We start from the raw sequence: 21268 nt of genomic DNA, 5'->3' as shown, positions 1-21268 counted from the left end.
TTTCTGATGATGAAGTATTGACTACCGTTCTGTGACTTAACTTTTTCTGTGTTTGTTTTAAATAATTTGTTGGGTATTATTTTAAGGACACTTCAAAACTGTCTGAAACTATTTTAAATTCTTGAAACATACATAGTGAAATTACATTTTGTTCTGTAGCAAATATTGTAAATAAATTTTTGTGAAACTTTTTTTATTTATTTTATCCTTAAAATACAGGGTGCGGGTCTTATTCAGGGGCGGGCAGTACTTGAGATTATATAGTATTCCATGTCTGAAGTCACTAAGCTCCCTTGTTCCACCCATTCTGCAAGTATCTGGTAGCACTACGCAACACTGAGACCTTGGCCACGGTGATCACAGTGACATTAGGTTTTAGTTTATGTGTACAGAGGAGTATCTGGATGTTTTTGATCAGATACTGTATTTCATTTTCCCTGCACTATTAATTTCACAACAGTACATTTCCAATACAATAACCATGTTCTTATAATTTCTTACGATGTCATTCTGGGGCTCCACTTCAGTTCAACTGCATCCAAAGTTTTCCAGAAGAAGCGTTTATTGAACTGAATAAACATTGCATGGATGTCTGGAGTAGGGTCTATATACTCCCATGATGGATCCACAATAGACTGAGGTTTTTCAGAGATGTTCTCCTTATTTTCAATATGCCACAATACTTTCTTGTTTCTCACAGGTGTTGATCTGGGAATTTCCAAAATCAATGACTGAAACAGAAAATTAATGATATGTATTAATAAAACATTTGAACCGTCTAGGATTTGCTGATGATCTAGCTCTTCTGGCCAATGATATTCAAGAAACAAAACAACAAATAAAATCTTTACAGGAAATAGCTCAAAATATTGGTTTGAAAAGTTTATTTGAAAAAACAGAAATTATGCTAACTCAAATTCCGCTTGTAAACAAAATTAAGCTGGGAGACGAAGATAAAAAAATTGTAGAAAATTTAAATTATTTAGGTGAAATAATCACATATAACCTGAATGGGAAACCAGCATGGCAAAATAGGATAAACTGGTTACAACACAGCATGTTACCAAGAATACATATAATAAAAAGTGTCTCTCAATGGCAACCAAATTGAAACACTACAAAACAGTCACATAGCCACAAATTACATATGCAAGTGAACCATTATTCAAAACAACAAACACAGTTGCAATAGATAGAGTACTCAAGTTAGAAACGAGAATAGAGAGGACCTGTTAAAATAAAAATTATCAAGTAAACGGAGTCTGGAGACTAGCTTTCAATGAGATAGTTTATAAAGAAATAGAACCTGTGACTAGCACAATTAAAAACAAACGAATATCATTCTTAGGCCATCTCATACGGTCACCAGGAAATAGAATCAGGAGAAAAATAATAGAAAAAATATGGAAGCGTAAGAGTAATATTAGATGGATCACAGAACTTAAAAAAGACATGAGAGAGTTGTATATTACAACAGAAGATTTAAAATACAAAACCAATACACTCAAAATATTGAAAGATAAACACACTAGACTACAGACAAAAATCAACAAGCAGAGAATTGGAAGAGTGATTGCAGAAGCAGAAAGAAAATTGCGCTCAGAAAGGATGAAACGGTATTGGGCTGACAAAAAGAAGAAAAACCTCTATAAACTTGACTAAGTAGTCCTTTGTTGTCTAAAAAATTAAAATAAATAAATAAAATAATAATAATAATAAAAACAACGCATTCAGTCTTTAACACAAATGGGTTCTCAATACTTATGATACCTTGATAACTTACTCAAGAGGTACTGATATTGAACAATACTGCTGTACATGACCTTGATACTTTGCTTACAGCCATTTTTAACTGATATTGTCAATTTATCACAAGTAGCTGCATGGAACACATTTCATTCATAAGCTTCTAAATCGCAGGTAGCAAGAAACTGGGTGTGTTTCTAAGTCAGACCACCAACCCCATAATGAAAGCAACCTCCCTTCCTTATAATTCTGCAATCGTCTGGCAAAACAGCAGACGGCAAGAAACTAGGTGTTTCTAAGCCAAACCACTGACACCATAGTAAAAATGGTCTCCTTTTCTTATACTGTATATTATCTACAGACAGTTTGACAACGGAATGTCACAACTACAAATTTCTTTACAATTTATGTACCAAGCCAATAGAATGTGCTTGAATTGAAACTTTAATATTTTTGAACGTTATATCGAAAAATCTCTACCATTATTTTGTTTCATGATAAAAAATACACTTGTGAGTACAGAAATTCAGATTATTTCTTTGATATATTGTGTGTTCGTCGTTTAGTCTATTCCGACTCTCCACGATCCCAGAGACCAAAGTGTACTATTTCCTTCTGTTCTGTACTATTTGCAGAAGAGTTTGCAGGACTTCCTTGATGCTATCACTCCATCTCGTCTATTGCAGCCCTCTTCTTTTACCATCAGTACTTTCTGTCTCCTCATTAGATGATCGAAGTTCTTCAGATCTTATTTCAGTATTTGTTCTTGTGATGAGTAGCCTGAATTGATTTCCTGTAATATGGACTTATTAATACCTCTTTGCAGTCCACCGAACTCCAACACCGTAGTTCAAACGCATCTATTCTCCTATGTTCGGCCCTTCTTATTGTCCAAGTCTCACTCCCATACATCACTACTGGGAAGACAAAGACTCTACTATATGGATCATTGTTCTTGAAGTAATGTCTCTACTCTTGAAAACACAGTCGAGATTGGCCACTGCCTTTCTACCAAAGAACATGTCACTATCAGCAGAGGTCTGTAGATGAAGGAAGGAACTACCTGGCCATTGTTTCTTTCTCTATATGTCAGGAAGCGATAGGTTTAGTTATCTTGACTTTAGTTTTCTTGACATTCAACATTAGTCCAGCCTTTGTATTTTTTCTTCCGCCTTTAGTAGGAGATACTTAAGCTCTTCCTCACTTTCTTCCATCAGGGTGATGTCCTCTGCACATCTAAGGTTATTTACACAACTCCCAAATTTGTTTCATCTAACTTGGCATTCCTTATAATATGCTATGCATGTAAGTTAAATAGGGTGACAATATGCAGCCTTGTTGTACACCTTTCTTGACCCACTTACTTACAGGGTTCTCACTGCTACTACTCGGTCAGAATAGATTTATCGAAAGGCAAATATGACGAGCTGATAATCCATGTGGAAATTCTAAGTTCCCATGGAGGGAATTAGATATTTTTCCACCAATAGAGCACATAAAAAATCAGATTAAAAATTAGATGTATGGCTTTTCAGGCGTTTGCTCTATTAACCAGCGTTTTGTCTTAGGTCTGACACTAGACTCTTCAGAGTGGGATGTGTCAGACCTAAGATGAAGCGCTGGTTAATAGAGCAAACGCCTGAAAAGCCATACATCTAAATTTTTATCTGATTTTTCTGATAATCCATGTTCTTAAATACTCGCAAATTACTGTACTGTGGTTGACACAGTCAAAGGCTTTAGCATAGTCAATAAAGCAGAGGTATAGGTTTTCTTGAATTCTCTCGTCTTCTCCAAAATCCAGCAAATGTTAGCAACTTGATCTCTGCCTTCATTGAAATCGATTTGCTCTCAGGTAATTCTCTGTCTATATACTGTCAAAGCCTATTTTGCAGGATCTTGAGCATAACTTTGCTACCGTGCGAGATAAGTGTGACTGCTCGTAGTTCAAATATTCTTTAGCATGGCCCTTCCTTGCAATTGGGATGAACAATGGGTTTATCCAAACTTTTGGACACTGGTGGCTTCTCCATAACTGCTGATATATTGAATGCAACTACTTCCACAACATCCTCGCCTAAGATTTTTTTTTTTTTTTGCTAGTGGCTTTACGTCCCACCGACACAGATAGATCTTATGGTGATGATGGGATAGCAAAGGCCTAGAAGTTGGAAGGAAGCGACCGTGGCCTTAATTAAGGTACAGCCCCAGCCAGCATTTGCCTAGTGTGAAAATGGGATACTATGGAAAACCATCTTCAGGGCTGCCAACAGTGGGATTCTAACCCAACATCTCCTCGATGCAAGCTCAGAGATGCGCAACCCTAACCGCACAGCCAACTCGCCCGGTAACCTAAGATTTTTAACAATTCTGATAGGATTCTACCATATCTGCTTGCCTTGTTGTTTGCAATATTTCCTTATATTAATACTTTGATACATTATTACTGTACTCTTTAAAATAATAAAATTATAAATTTTCATTACATCTGATGAATACACATTCTAAATAATTAAAATGATTCACCTGTTCTAGTTTTGTATTCCCAATCTGACATTCAATCCTCTAAGGTTTCTTACCTACTGATATCACTGCAGTCTTGGAAATCAGTAATATATAGGAAGATAGGATCATCAGAAGGAAAACATAATAGGACAAACACGATGACAGGTTGGTGAGGGAAATAGAAACCATAAAAGACAAGAACAATCTCTGACTCTATCCTCATCTCTTCTCAGCCCCTGAACTGCTAGAAAACACAAGACAGGAACAGCTTTCTATACATTTCTAGTTTTATTTGGTTTGTACTTGTTTGTTCCTTTCCAATACTTAATCTTGGAACGGCTAATCTTTTACCTGTTTCAGAAGCATTGACTCATTGGGTCCTTTCCTTCCTTTGTGTTTGTCCTGGGTTTCTAGTTTTTTACTACCTGTAGCCACCTTTATCTTTGTCAATTTCTTTTGTTTCTCTGGCCTCCTCCTTATTCTACACTTCTCACATTTCCTTGCATTCCTTTTCAACCTACAAGATATTATAAAATAATGTTATTAGCTTTACACTTCCTCTAACTACTTTTCTATGGCTTTCGGAGGCGCCAAGGTGACTTAATTTAGTTCCGCAGGAGTTCTTTTACGTGCTAGTAAATCCACCAACACGAGGCTGACGTATTTGAGCACCTTCAAATACCATCCGACTGAGCCAGGATCGAACTTGCCAGGTTGGTGTCGGAAGTCCAACACCTCAACGTCTTAGCCCTACAAGATATTAGACGGCAGGCTTTCAGCAGTCTGCCATTAAGACAAAGTCAAAATGCTTACTACATTTCCACCCAACTGAATCCCTCTTAACCATTTAATACTTTTCAGAAATAACAAATTTTTTTAAACATAAACCTTTGTAAGTCATCTTTGGTGGTCTAATAATACAAAATGACAAGAAAATTGATACGCTTTGGTGAGAAATTAAATTAAGAAGTGATTCACTTGATATAAAATGATCCTTTAGGTAATACGTATATAGGCCATGACTAGTTTCTTTCCTATCCAAGCCCACATTAATAACAAAGGCATCAGTACTGCAACGTAGTTTATGACTTTCTTGTCTATATCACTCTCTCTCTGGTAAGGACAATTGTTATGGTTTTAAGAACAAGAACAGCTGAGCAACCATTCTCTCTTAAACACTATCAGAAATGTAAATAGAAGAGATCCGAACCATGAAGATATCAACAAAAGAAAAAGAAAGATCATGAAGTGCATAAAAATGTAAAATTCCCAAGATCTTGCAAACCTCGTACAGTCAGGTTTACCTCCTACGACAGGCAGAGGATACTGAAGACATATTCTACTGCCCTATTCCACAGGGGTTTCTCTCTCTCTGAACAAAGAGATGTGCGGAATTTTTCAAGTCCTCGTATGATGGAAGAGCAGTTATTGGTGCTGTAACATTGTGGTAGCAGGTAGAGACCTCTTCCGAGGCAGCCCAATCTCAGAGGGTGGCGACCCTACTTACGAAAGTCCCAGGGCACACTGGCATCTGTTCTCCATGTTAGAAGCAGCCTGAAGAACCGCTGGCAACAGTTCTAAAATTCCTTTGGGAATGGTGACCCTATCATGAAAATAGCCTACACTTACAATGGTACAACAAAACCAGCAGGTGACACACAGTTCTCAGGGTGTTCGGGAACTACGAAAAGTGGGTGACTAGTAATTAAAACCATCAAGATTAGGATTATCAATGATATGACCCTCATGGGGAAAGCTGATGAGATCATTGATTTTATGGAGAAAGAGGATGTAGCAATTAAGAGACTGAGCTAAGTGGAATGAAAAAGGAAGAAAGAAAATGAGGAAGAGCCACATACTATATTGAAATGCTAGACAAGGGGCAAGAAATAGAATGGGGTGATAATTAAAGGAACCCTTGATGAGTATGTAGATACGGTGGATTGTGTAAGCAATAGGATAACCAAAGTTCAGATGAGAAAAATGGAATGGACTTTATACAAGTGTATGCACCCTACATCGGAAAGAGAGAAGAGAATACTGAGGAATTCCTCCTGGACACAATGGAAAGAGAAATTACTGAGGTACAAGTGAGAGGGATGGGCAACTTAAATGAGCAAATGGGAATGAAGAAATAATCGAACATCATGGATATGGGAATAGAATGGAGAAAAATTAGTCTATTTTTGTGGAAGAAATGGTTTGATTGTGGTCTAGAAAGAAAAATAGGAAGTTTAAAAAGATCAGGATAAGAGAAGAACAAAGACAGAAAATAAATTAGGCTATTTATAGGTAGAAAGAGAAAATTGTAAACAGTTATTGGACATAACATGTCTCCCACGTGAAACTTTCGATCGAGACCATCGAGTAGTGGTAGCAAGGATGAGAGTGGAAAGAATAAAGGAGACAAGAGAGTAGAAAATTAAAGTATGGAAATTAAGAGATAAAAAGTACAAGAGCATATTCAAGAGATCCTGAGACATGATATTCCAGACTCAGAATTGGGAGGAAGATGGATGATCCAAGTTTAAAAAGGACATTTATAAGGTGAGCAGAGAACATCAGTAGCAGAACATCTGCAGCAAGAGTGGGAAAGAAAATAAAAAATGTGTGAGATAGGAAAGACAAAAGAGAGTGAGAAATGAAGACATCAGGAAGAACAGAAGTAGAAAAGTGGAGTGACAGAACTGAGAAGAATAGATTGAGATGATCTGGACATGTACAGACAATGGAGAGAACGACACCAAAACAGATCATGAGACTAAGTTGACGAAAGAGAGCAAGAGGGAGACCTAGAGGAAAGTGGATAGACTTGATCAAGGTCAGTATAAGAAGAAGGAAACTGGAATGGAACAGAATTACAGAAGAAGAATTGTGGAAGGAGAAAGGAATGTAAAGAAGTAGGAAATGGGAAATTATTATTATTATTATTATTATTATTATTATTATTGTTATTATTATTATTTAATTTTCCTTAAATTGTACATGTGGTAGATGGAGAAAGGGCAAGCCCCACATACACTAAAGTGTCTCCATCTCCATATGTGTACATAAACTCTACTGAAAATTTACAAATGTGTAGACAATTTTAAATTTACATATTTACACTTCAAACATTGTCCTCTTAGAATAATAATTACCTTGATTTATTCTAAACATATTAGAGTAAGAAGACCCAGCCATTTATACTCTCACTCATACCCCTGTATACACACTCATTCACAACCACTCCCACACGCATACACATTCGCCCACATTCAACTGTACTTGCCCCCATCGTTCTTGCAATTCTAATTTATACAAGTTATATAGGCTACATCACATATGGGTTTCTATTTACATATTCATTTTCTTTACTGCACGGAGGAAGTGAGAAAGAGGAAGCAGCTTTACCTCAGATGGTAGAAGGTTCCAGGTACGAACAGAGCTTGCGTAAAACCCATTTAAATATGAGGTTGTTCTAGTGAAGGGAGGGACAAGAGTAACTCCTTGGCCTCTTTTAACAGAGCGGTAATTAAGCTGCAGGCAGTGGAAAGGGGAGAGATGGGGGTAGTCTGTCAGGGATTTCCTAAGGAAGGCTGCATCTATTTGTGTACGTAACGAGTTCACTGGTGGCAATGACCTGGCTGTGTTTAAGTGGATGTGTTTGTTAATTAAACGTTCTGTTCGTTGCTGGATACCCTCTAGTTTCCCCATATTTTCCGTTGTCGTTGGATGGCAGGAAGGAAGGCCATATGGTAGTATGGGCCGCACTAGAGAAATATAAGCCGTTCGTAGGGCTTTACTTTTTCCTCCCGAGACATCTACAGACAAAACCTAGTGCTTTGTATGCCTTACACCTCACTTCCTCCACGTGTTTATTCCATTTCAGATTTTCCGTAATGTGAACACCGAGCAGTTTGATGGAGTTAGAAGTTGGCAGTTGGATTCCATATAGAGTAGGTTGGTTCAGGAGTGGTTGTCTAGCTCTCCTTAGTCTTATATATTTACACGTCTTAATATTTATATACATTTTACTTGCTTCACACCACAGAGCTATACTATCCAGATCCAATTGGAATTGTACGATATCATCACCGTTTTTCATGGCTCAGTAAACTACTGTGTCATCGGCATACTGAGCCATGGTCGAATTAACACAACCCGGTAAGTCGAGAGCATAAATCGTATACAGGAGGGGCCCTATCACACTGCCCTGAATTACTTCAGAAGTAATTGTGGTTTGGCCTGATTTGGCTCCTCCGTACAACACACTGCGTTCGACCCACGAAAAACGCTGACATCATACGCTGCCCCAACATCTCCACCCAAGCATCCTATAGCACAGAGCTCTACCATGGCTGCCAACAAGTGGCAATGCTCCGTGCAAGAGCCATAGGTTGTTTGGAAGGAGGAATGAGGACAGAAGCAGCTTGAAGCCCGCACTCACCTGAGGCCTCGCTCTCAACTATTGTCGGCTCCCTCGCTAACCAGAACGCACGATACATCTGCAGCATTTGTGGGATCAAATTCACACTACCTCACAGTCCACATACACCCGTGCAATGTTACAGAGGAAAACTGACAATTACCGCTGGATGTCTTGAATCCAGAGTTGCACTGCTTCTGTATTAACTTTTAAGATATGATGATGAAGTCTACTAGGCCTACATGTATTCATGTTCATTGATAAATAAAACCTATATTCTACTCCACAGACTGGTTTGCAGTCTAATGAATGTATCCATCCCCATCAGAGCTGGCTGAATGTCTTCCATTCATCAGTACTGTACATCCTTTTGTACCGGAAAGTAAAAAGAACAAATTAAGTACCGGTATAGAAATCGATACAAAGGAGAAAAATGAAGGAACTCTACAATATACGGAAAAAATCAAACTCTACAATATACGGAAAAAATCAAACTTTTACAAAATAATGTTTTGTGTGTGCTAAGTACAGCATCATTCATATATTTCTCAGTCGTCTAAAACTGTTCAATTGTACATGGTTACTACTGTATGTTCACACACACACACACACACACACACACACCAAGAATTATCAAGATTTATACATATAATCAATATTCAAATTATTTTCTTGCTGAAATTAAGAAACAGATGGCTTGCAATTACCTTATTCGACACAATAAATACTTCGAAGAGAAGTATTTAAATTTCAACATGAATATTGCAAACTCCTTCACCCAAAAATCTCTAGCCTTTTAAACATCCCTGTCGTCCGGCTCGATGGTTAGCTTGCTGGCCTTTGGTCACAGGGGTCCCGGGTTCGATTCCCGGCAGCGTCGGGAATTTTAACCTTGATTGGTTAATTTTGCTGGCACGGGGGCTGGGTGTATATGTTGTCTCCATTATCATTTTATTCTCATCACGACGTGCAGGTCGCCTACGGGAGTCAAATCAAAAGACCTGCATCTGGCGAACCGAACTTGTCCTCGGACACTCTCGGCACTAAAAGCCATACGCCATTATATTTCCACATCCCTGTCTAGCAGTCAGTTGACAACTCATAATACAGGCTAAATTTGAGTACCATAGAATTTTACTGTACATACTCTGTTAATTTTCCCCTCGGTTTCATACGCACATAGATTAGGGCTATGTGACCTCTTTCCTTTCAGGTATAAAAATTATTTACTGCAATCTAATTATCTAGACCTATCTCTAAAATATAACCATACAAAATTAGTCAGGAGTCACTTGTGATGCAATAAACCAGTAACATCCGGTTGTCATCCAACTGCATTTTGTTATGTTATGCTGATATTAATGATTTGTCTGACTTGCTCTGTTATTATCAAAAATGAAATTGAATTAGAATACAAAATGGATTAAGCTTAATGTCATCGGGATTCAGCTGTGTTCGTACAATGCAATGACATGCAAACCATTGCAGTCGGCCTATTATAATAGTTTTATTACAGCCAAATGGCCATGTAAAGTCGGCCTATTATAGTCATGCCTTAGCGTAATCAAATACAGTAGAGCCGTAACAGCGGGTCTATTGGGACAAGGTTAGAAACTCGCCATGCAGCATAAAATAATTACGTATTATTTTAATTGTTATAAAAGATGCCACCGTCTCACCTCGAGCGGAATATTCTCTTCATTAAGCTGTTCTTGCAACTGACATGCCAGTGCAAAATCTTCATCGAAATACATTTTTAAAAGGATTATGTCCAATGTGGACCTATCATGAACATACACAGTCAATCCATTTTATCGTTTCCATATTTTTACAACCACAAATGCTTACGCTTATGCGTTATTCTATATAAATTTGTCCTCATCGCTGCTCATCGCAAAATCAACAAACCAACATAAACGTCAAACTGACGAAACCATATGATCCTTGTGGATCCTTGGACGAAACCAGGACGAAACAAAAACAAACTGAAATTCATAATCCGCAGCAGAGAAGAGGAGCAAAGATCTTCTCAAAATTGCCAAAGAGATGACACTAAATGCTCCTACGATTCCCATCAAATTCAATATTTCCCAGCGTAAGTTTACGAGGACCCGAAATCCAAAGACAATACAAGCAAAAAAAAAAAAATCATATATTTCACTGTAAGATTTAGTCTATTTAGAAGAGTAAGTAGAAGAGTGAGTAAAATTTAAGGCTGATGATATAGATAGCCACAATGAACTTCCAGGACGTTGACGCCATCTTTCCAACAGTAGGGAAACGAAGGAAGAAACACAGACAGCACTAACTCAAAGTCCAATAAATTACGGCACCGAGCTGAAGAATTACTGCGAGACCGAGGCCGTAATACATAAATATGCCCTCATCTGTTCAATAAATTCTTAACGTAAAGAGAGAGATCTTTATCGAATGAGAAGTTTACCGAATGTCATAGGCTGCATAGGCCATACACATTCCCTTTGGAGAGCAATGACAGCTAATCAATCTCTTTGATTGACAGTATCAGCTTCAACTTGGTACCATCAAATACAGTAGAGACTGTATTTGGTACCATTGCTGTCTTGCTCGTTTAGCTTTCAGGCTTCCCTTTCCATTTCTTCCTTTGATTCGGAAATCGGAAGTTACTGCCACGGAAGATATACCGGTACCGGTACTCACCATGGCCCAGTAGCGTACGTTGATTTATTTTTCGAGGAGGTTTTCTTGAGAAATTATTTACGCCTAGCAAGCTCAAGAACTACCGTACTATAGTTGGGCCCACGAGAGTTGAAGTCTGTCATTTGAACAGCGAAAGCAGCAATTGTAATCGTATTATCCGATTCAATCAACAGGAGGACTGCCTCCTCTTCACAGCGCTAGTTGTCATAGTTATCTCAATCTGCGGCATATCACCCTTTAATACAGGATGAATATTTAATCAACTATGTTGGCCTAATGCAATTCAATAAACTTTGACCCGCTCCCAAGCTCGAGCTAATATTTCCGGCATTTAAGACAGACACATCTTTGCCGATAAATATGCGACTTCATATTCACTAAACTGACAATAACCTTAACAAATGCAAATGTCAGATACAGAATAGAACTGTATACAACTAGCAACAAAAATAATATTCAGGAAACAAACACTTAAATTATTACATAAACCAGCAACAACTAACACAGCCAACACAGTACTACTCAATAGTATCACAAAAGCGACTGAGAGCAAGCCAACCCATGTAGCAATAGCATTCTTAAATGTGGCATCTCTGTTATCGTTGCCATAGCAGCAGACCTTTTTCGAGCAGCGTTAGACTTCAACTCACCGGGCGAGTTGGCCGTGCGCGTAGAGGCGCGCGGCTGTGAGCTTGCATCCGGGAGATAGTAGGTTCGAATCCCACTATCGGCAGCCCTGAAAATGGTTTTCCGTGGTTTCCCATTTTCACACCAGGCAAACGCTGGGGTTGTACCTTAATTAAGGCCACGGCCACTTCCTTCCAACTCCTAGGCCTTTCCTATCCCATCGTCGCCATAAGACCTATCTGTGTCGGTGTGACGTAAAGCCCCTAGCAAAAAAAAAAGACTTCAACTCTCTTGGGCCCAACCATAAAGAAACACAATGGGAGAAGAAAAACTTGCCAACCTACACCTTTTAAGCATTAACAAAGTCATTCCTGTAGAACAGCCCAAAGAGCTATGGAACGGTTTATGCCAGGCTTCATGAAGGCTTACAACTGTAAGTCAGTACAGGGAGAACAGTATGGTCAAAGACTATCTTCTTTAAGTGGGTTGGCATGTTGGATTTGAAGACTGAAGAATTTCTTCTGTAGGCTTGCCATCCTAGTTTGATACGTTGGAAGATTTCCGGTCTTAAGTCCCCTTTCATGTTTACAAGCTGGCCAAAATAGACATACTCATTAACATGTTCTAGTGTGGAGTTTACCACGTGTAGCTTTCCTGTTGGGGCTCATTTGCTGAGCATTACTTTGGTTTTAGAAAGGTTCATGGATAGTCCCACTTTTTGACAGGCTGAGACAAGATCTTGTATTAAAGTTTGTAGTTCATTGATGTCGTTGGCCTAAAGTATATGTCGTCTGCAAACCTTAAATTGTTCAGCCTTTTCCCATTGATTTTGATTCCTGTACCTTGCCAGTTGATTTTTGACATGGCCATTTTGAATACTGCTGAGAACAGCTTGGGAGATATGGGGTTGCCTTGCTTTACACCTATTAGAATGGGAAAATCTGTAGTTGGCACACTGACATTCACGAAGGCTGAAGAGGTTTCGTAGATATGCTGGAGTACTCTTATGTAGGCAGCATCAACGCCGTGTTCGGCTAAGGCTTGCATAACAGCAGCGTGGCTCACTGAATCAAAAGTCTTTTCAAAGTTCACAAAGGCTAGACAGAGCGGCATTTGATATTCAATACTTCTGCTGATAACTTCACAAAGGGTGAGTATGTGGTTGATTGTTCCGAAACATTGGTGGAAACCTGCTTGTTCAATTGGCTGGGCAAAATCAAGCGTTGAAATGATTCGATTTGTCAGTATCTTGGTGAAAACCTTGTATACATTTGGAATAAAATAAAGGTGTAGTTTTGTTTTGTTTTTGGAGTATCCACTTAAGAGGGCCAAAATAAGTGATAAAGAGGTTGACTCCTTTTTGTGAGGATACTTATATTTCAAAAACTTAACATGTTACAGTTGTAAAAATTGGTATTTGGAATCTCCTTTAAAAATGAAGAAATATGCAGTTTTTGTTTTTGGAAAATCCAGTTAAGGGGTTGAAAGAAGTGAAAATGAGGTGAATTTTAAAAAGAGTGTATCTAAACAATTTAATATGTTACAGACGTAAAAATGAGTGTTTGGAATGCCAGCTTTATGCGGCAGATAGTATCTTTCCTACTCATTTTCAGTGTAACAGATTTTGTTGTGCTAACTTTCATTTGATACTGTTTGAACTTTGCTACTCATTCATTCAGCCTACTTTGTACCTCTACCTCTGTCTCTCCCCAGATGGCTACATCATCAGCAAACACCAAAGTCTGACCATCTGCAGAAAAAATATCCTTGCCAAATTGTGAAATAATGTTCCTTCAATGGAGAACTTTAGTTGGCTTTATATTTGGCATTCAAACACTTGAAGTGAATCGCACACAAATAAATAAAACTCACTCTGTGTCGTCGGCCGCTACTCATTTCCGAGAATATGTTTTCCTCCTGCAATTCTTCTTAACATCTGTTGGTTCTGTGGAGATGTCGCTGACGACTGATCAAGAAAATCTTCGCATGAACCATATGGCTACACAGGTCACATCTACAGGTGGGTGGAGGATGAGGTTGGATCTGACATAGTTTCCGCTTTTCATGGGTTTCAGTTTTCTGTCTGCGACCTGCCTGCTCAAGCAGTGAGACACCTTCTGCACTAGCTTTGTGCCAAAGAACACTGTTTTGTGCAGTTGTTGCTCAAGTGTTAGCATTATGTTGGTGCTATTTATAGTTTTCTTTTAAGCTGCTTTTTATAACGTTTCAGAGGAGCACCTTGAGGCCTTTTGCCATGACTAATCTCACCATAGAGAAGTTGTTTAGGAAGTTTTCGAACTGAGTACTAAACTGTTTGATGTTTGAGTATTCTTACTTATTGAAAGCTCAATTAATTTTTCAGATATGTTAATTACTGGTACCCAACATAAATATCTTTGGAGTGTACAGACCGGGAAAGGGTAGCGCTGACAGAGTTCAGAATTATTTGATAACATAATCAGCTATGTGGGAAATGACATGGAAAGGAACGTGATTGTAGTGGGAGATCTGAATTTACCAGATGTCAATTGGGAAAGAAATGCGAATGACAGGAAGCATGACCAACAAATGGCAAATAAGTTAATATGGGAAGGACAGCTGATTCAGGAAGTGATGGAACCAACTGGAGGGAAAACTATCCTGGATGTGGTGCTGGTAAAACCAGAGGAGTTCTATAGAGAAACCAAAGCAATAAATGGTATTAGTGATCATGAAGCTCTTTTTGTCTTAGTTAAAAATAAATGCGATAGAAAGGAAGGTCTTAAAAGTAGGACTATTAGGCAGTACCATATAGCTGATAAAGCAGGCATGAGGCAGTTTCTAAAAAGTAACTATGACCGGTGGAAAACGGTAAATAAAAATGTAAACAGACTCTGGGATGGGTTTAGAGCAATTGTTGAGGAATGTGAAAACAGGTTTTGTAGCTTTAAAGGTGGTAAGGAATGGTAAAGAGCTACCTTATTATAATAGAGAAATAAAGAGACTAAGAAGGAGGTGCAGATTGGAAAGAAATAGAGTTAGAAATGGCTGTGGAAGTATGGAGAAATTGAAGGAACTTACTAGGAAATTGAATCTAGCAAAGAAGGCAGCTAAGGGTAACATGATGGCAAGCATAATTGGCAGTCATACGAATTTTAGTGAAAAATGGAAGGGTATGTATAGGTATTTTAAGGCAGAAACAGGTTCCAAGAAGGACATTCCAGGAATAATTAATGAACAAGGTGAGTGTGTATCTGAGGATGTTCAAAAGGCAGAAGTATTCAGTCAGCAGTATTTAAGGATTGTTAGGTACAAGGATAATGTCCAGATATAGGAGGAGACTAATGCTAAATTTACATATGATAAAAATGACATTTACAATAAGATATAAAAGTTGAAAACTAGAAAAGCAGCTGGAATTGATAAGATTTCTGGGGATATACTAAAGACAATAAGTTAAGATATAGTACCATATCTGAAGTACTTATTTGATTATTGTTCGCTTGAAGGAGCTATACCAAATGAATGGACAGTTGTTATAGTATTCCCTGTGTATAAAGGAAAGGGTGATAGACATAAAGCTGAAGATAAGTTTGACATGCATTGCATTTAAGCTTTGGGAAGACATTCTTTCTGATTTATTAGAGATGTTTGTGAAATTAATAACTGGTTTTGATAGAAGGCAGTTCGATTTCAGGAAAGGCTATTCCACTGAAGCTCAACTTGTAGGATTCCAGTAAGATATAGCAGATATCTTGGATTCAGGAGGTCAAATGGACTGTATCACAATTGACCTGTCTAAAGCATTTGATAGGGTGGATCATGGGAGACTACTGGCAAAATTGAGTGCAATTGGACTAGACAAAAAAGTGACTGAATGGGTTGCTATACTTCTAGAAAATAGATCTCAGAGAATTAGGGTAGGCGAAGCTTTATCTGACCCTGTAATAATTAAGAGGGGAATTCCTCCAGGCAGTATTATTGGACCTTTATGTTTTCTTATATATTTAAATGTTATGAGTAAACAAGTGGAATCAGAGGTAAGGTTTTTTGCGGATGATGTTATTCTGCATAGAGTAATAAATAAGTTACAAGATTGTGAGCAACTGCAACGTGACCTCGATAATGTTGTGAGATGGACAGCAGGCAATGGTATGTTGATAAACGGGGTTAAAAGTCAGGTTGTGAGTTTCACAAATAGGAAGAGTCCTCTCAGTTGTAATTACTGTGTTGATGGGATGAAAGTTCCTTTTGGAGATCACTGTAAGTATCTAGATGTTAATATAAGGAAAGGGGTAATCACATAAATGAGATTTTAAATAAAAGGTACAGATCTATGCACATGGTTATGAGGGTATTTAGGGATTGTAGTAAGGATGTAAAGGAGAGGGCATATAAGTCTCTGGTAAGACCCCATCTACAGTATGGTTCCAGTGTATGGGACCCTCACCAGCATTACTTGATTCAAGAACTGGAAAAAATCCAAAGAAAAGCAGCTCAATTTGTTCTGGGTGATTTCCGACAAAAGAGTATTGTTACAAAAATGTTGCAAAGTTTGGGCTGGGAAGAACTGGGAGAAAGGAGACGAGCTGCTTGACTAAGTGGTATGTTCCGAGCTGTCACTGGAGAGATGGCATGGAATGACATTAGTAGACAAATAAGTTTGAATGGTGTCTTTAAAAGATCACAATATGAAGATAAATTTGGAATTCAAGAGGACAAATTGGGGCAAATATTCATTTATAGGAAGGGGAGTTAGGGATTTGGATAACTTAACCAAGGGAGATGTTCAATAAATTTCCAATTTCTTTGAAATCATTTAAAAAAGGCTAGGAAAACAACAGATAGGGAATCTGCCATCTGTGCGACTGCCCTAAATGCAGATCAGTAATGACTGACTGATTGATTGATTGATTGATTGATTGATTGATTGATTGATTGATTGATTGATTGATTGATTGATTGATTGATTGATTGATTGATTGATGCATAAAAATGACCAAATAATAATGCAAAACAAAGAAAAATGTCTCCAGAACAAAAGAATAATGTAACAAACTGCTGAAAATGACAAAATATGGTAATGAGGCAAAATAGATAAAAAGAAAGACCTACATGTAAAAAAAAGATAAAAAATGACTTAAATTAATAAATATGCATTTCTGTGTCCAACGTCTTGGCTGAATGGTCAGCACTGAGGCCTTAGTCTCAGAGTGTCGGGTTCGATTCCCGGCCGAGTCGGGGATTATAATCACATCTGATTAATTCTTCTGGCTCGGGGACTGATTGTTCATGTTTGTACCAACACTTTCCTCTTCATATATAGACAACACACTGCACCACCAACCAACACAGAAACACGCAATAGCGATTACATTACTGCCTATAGGGTTGGCGTCAGGAAGGGCATCCGGCCATAAAACAGGACAAAATCCGCATGTGTGGCACAGTTCACACTCGTGACCCCATAGATGTGGGAAAAAGCGGTAGTAGAAGAAATATTCATTTCTATAATCAGGTGATCATGATCACAATTTATGCATAAGTTAGCAATATGTATGATGCACCAGTTAAAACATTGCATATCCCCAAAATCCAGGCCTTGACAATCGCTAAAAGTGAATTATTTGGACTGCTCCTGTAACCAATTGGAACAGTGATATTCAAACTATGGGGCCGATGACCTTAGATGTTAGGCCCCTTTAAACAACAAGCATCAGTTATTCAAACTTTTCGGTTGGCATACTCCCAAAATCAATTGTGTTACGTCTATGCGATTATACCAGAAATAACTAATGATTGTTGCTGGATGCCAAATAATACTAACTACTGTACAATCATCATCATCATCATCATCATCATCATCATCTTCTCCAGCTTATCCTGCTTTCTCAGGGTCCCCACACACACACTGTGGAACCAGAATAGAATGTTATCCAGGAATCAGTTTAATGCAGATGTCGAGGAAAATAGGAGGGAGGGACGAGGGTAAGGAGGAGATAGTAATCTTCCACATTGGTAACAATAACGTAAGGCAAGGAGGAATAGGTACAGTACTAACACACGGTGGTTGGGTATGTGTGGGATCTGGTTGCAACAGCACAGAAAAAGTTTAAGGAAGCAGAAATTATCAGTAGGATACCATGTAGGAGGGATAATGACTGGAGGGTAATTAGGAATATGAGAGTGTGGAATGAGTATGTGGGAAACTGGGAGTGAGATTTGTAGGTCCTAATGGGTTGGTTGGAGATATGGATCTATGCTCGGATGGCCTCCACTTCAAGCACAGTGCTACATAGAAGTCAGAAATTTTGTATAGGATTATAGGGAGTTGCATTCAGAGAAATGGGATGGACTAGGGAACAGTGATAAGGGTACAGGAATCTGGAAATCAAGTAGAGATGACATAAAAATGTTAATGTTGAACTGTAGAAGTATTGTAAAGAAAGGAATAGAATTAAATAATTTAATAGATGTATATAAGATATTATAATAGGAGTTGAATCATGGCTGAGAAATGATATAATGGATGCAGAAATTTTCTTGCAGAACTGGAGTGTTTATGGTAGAGGCAGGATAGGAATGGTAGGAGGGGGGAGTATTCATTCTGGTGAAAGAAGAATTTGTAAGCTATGAAAAATTTAAAGATGACAAACATGAAATTCTAGGTGTAGGGCTCATCTCTAAAGGTAATAAGTAACTTGATGTTTTAGAAATGTATAGACCTAGAAAGCAGTGGCGTATCCTGGAATCTCCACTGAGGCATGCAACTAGTAACCATGCAGTTAGCACAATGTATTAAGTAAATTTCAATTCTACTCACCCTAATTACATGTAGGTGAACTCGAGCCAAACAGTTTTACTGTAAGTTTCTGGATTGAACGTGCGTACACAATTCTTGTTTTCTGTTTTTTTAATTTACGAGGGTCCGCCTCTGTGGTGTAGTGGTTAGTGTGATTAGCTGCCACCCGCTGTGGTCCGAGTTCGATTCCCGGCTCTGCCACGAAATTTGAAAAGTGGTACGAGGGCTGGAACGGGATCCACTAAGCGCCGGGAGGTCAACTGAGTAGAGGTGGGTTCGATTCCCACCTCAGCCATCCTCGAAGTGGTTTTCCGTGGTTTCCCACTTCTCCTCCAGGCAAATGCCGGGATGGTACCTAACTTCAGGCCACGGCCGTTTCCTTCCCTCTTCGTTGTCTATCCCTTCCAATCTTCCCATCCCCCGCAAGGCCCCTGTTCAGCATAGCAGGTGAGGCAGCCTGGGCGAGGTACTGGTCATCCTCCCCAGTTGTATCCCCGACCTAGAGTCTGAAGCTCCAGGACACTGCCCTTGAGGCGGCAGAGGTGGGATCCCTCACTGAGTCCGAGGGAAAAGCCAACCCTGGAGGGTAAGAAGATTAAGAAGAAGAAGGAGAAATTTACGAGGGAAGGTAGAGGTCTTTGGCTTAAACTATTTGAATCTTTTCATCAAACGAACGGCAAGTAAATGGCTTTTCAAACTGATTTACAATTATATCCGTTTTAGACTCATCCACTGTTAATACCACATGTGTGCAAAATATAATAAAACACCGAAAACGACGAATAGCACAGGAACAGCACACACAGAATGAACTCACTAATCAGTTAGCCACAACTCAAGCACTGGAGGTAAGTCACCCCAGTGGCATTGGTCAGTTTCGTCACGTTGAGTTCTCGCTGGGGGGGTGTGGGTCCTGTTCGCTGTAAACATGCCGACTTTCTCCAAGTTGCTAACAGATGGCAGAGGGTAGCACGGTGACAAATTCTGACCAAGCTTCAATTGCAGCGACATCGTTCGGAGGGTTTCAGAACTACGTCTGCCACCGAATGCAATTTTAAGATTGAATGCCTTACGTCCTTAACTCCTCCATTTGCTGTCTCTTTCTTCCTAGAGTGGAGTAGATGGCAAGACTACACCAGTACCACACGTAGTCAAGCAACGGAACTAGTACAGTTGCGCGGACCTTTTGAATTTCTGAGAGATGAAATCGTTAATATTTGACTTGAAACAACCTAAAATCGTACATCAGACAGTTCTTTGTGTTATCATAACGCATGCAATGAATGCCTTGCATTCAAGGAGAATACGCCCCTGCTAGAAAGGGTGATGCAGATCTGGTTTGGAATTATTTGATAAGATAATCAGCTGTGTGGTAAATGATGTGGAAAAGAATGTGAATGTAGCAGGTGATTTCAATTTACCGAATATCAGTTGGGACTGAGTCATGAAAGAGTTGCGGCCAGATATTTAAGCTCGCATGCCCTTCTGGACATGACAGGATTTTCAAATGAAAACTTGCCCCAGCAACACCAGCAATAAAACCATGTTCACCAGGATTACAGGCAAGCAGCTAATCCGCTACACCATCCTGTTCCTCAATAACAACAATAATGTTGTATAAATATTGTAGCTGGGCAAACGAAACCTCGTAACTCCTCAAAGTACAAATCTGAGCGGTCAGTAATGGCCGGAGAACTGTTTGTGGCATTTTCATTGCTTAATAATAGCCCAGTTATCGACCATTGGAGTCTTCTGTTCGCTTCTTGGGCAAAGCGGTAAGCCTTCACAAGACAGATGGAGAAACGTGGTTTTCTCATGAGTGGAATTACAAGGTGTTCGTTGCCAAGCAGTGATATATATACAAGTACAATATTATTAATGTAACAATTATTTTGTACTATATTTACTGGTACTGAAGAAAAATTCAAGCATAGGAGTGGATTTTGAAACAAAAATTTTAAAAAGAGCAATGCAGCATAAGTAAGCATTTTTACATACCTCTTCAGTGGGAGGTATAAACAGACTGAAGAGCTTGGTAAAGGGACTGTGTGTAGTGGCAGACAAAAACACTAAATCAAAACAAGATTTTTTTAAAAAATTAGCTTTCTCAACTCTTTTCTGAACCGCTCCTCGAAAACAGTTAGATGCTATGATAAATTGACGTACCCCTTGAGACGACCCCATGTACCACACTGTGAATACCACTGATTTGGAAGACTCATTTTCCTCCGTGATTCTTTGCACTCAACAGACAAGTTACGTACTTCCACTAATGACTTGGCAAATTAATTGTATGACTGATATTCAATAAGCAACCTACAGCTAAGAATAACAGCTAGAGGTGTGCAAATATATTCACTGACTGACGGATTGTAACCCAGTCTAGGAAGCCAAGAATAACGGACGAGAGTGTTCGTCGTGTCGACCACACAACACCTCATAATCTGCAGGCCTTTGGGCTGAGCAGTGGTCGCTTGGTAGGCTATGGCCCTTCGGGTCTGTTGTACCAATGGGTTTGGTTT

The 21268-nt window shown here is 38.9% G+C and overlaps 1 protein-coding gene across 2 annotated transcripts in view; it reads right to left on the bottom strand.

Moving 5' to 3' along the window:
- The window catches only part of LOC136881267 (DNA-dependent metalloprotease dvc-1), a 42272-nt gene extending 31622 nt beyond the window's left edge, over positions 1 to 10650 (bottom strand). The window contains exons 1-2 of one of the 2 annotated variants that reach the window (XM_067154037.2): positions 10339 to 10650; positions 502 to 731 (exon numbers count right to left, since the gene is read on the bottom strand). In XM_067154037.2, coding sequence (XP_067010138.2) covers positions 502 to 731; positions 10339 to 10413 — 305 coding nt within the window. In that variant the 5' untranslated portion in view covers positions 10414 to 10650. Of the gene's footprint in view, positions 1 to 501; positions 732 to 9366; positions 9425 to 10338 lie in introns of those variants that run through there. The other variant, XM_068229261.1, reaches the window with a different exon arrangement.
- Between the last annotated feature and the right edge of the window lie 10618 nt (positions 10651 to 21268).

This window comes from Anabrus simplex, chromosome 9, assembly GCF_040414725.1.
Source record: "Anabrus simplex isolate iqAnaSimp1 chromosome 9, ASM4041472v1, whole genome shotgun sequence".
NCBI lineage: Eukaryota > Metazoa > Arthropoda > Insecta > Orthoptera > Tettigoniidae > Anabrus > Anabrus simplex.
This window is presented reverse-complemented; position numbering and strand designations above follow the sequence as displayed.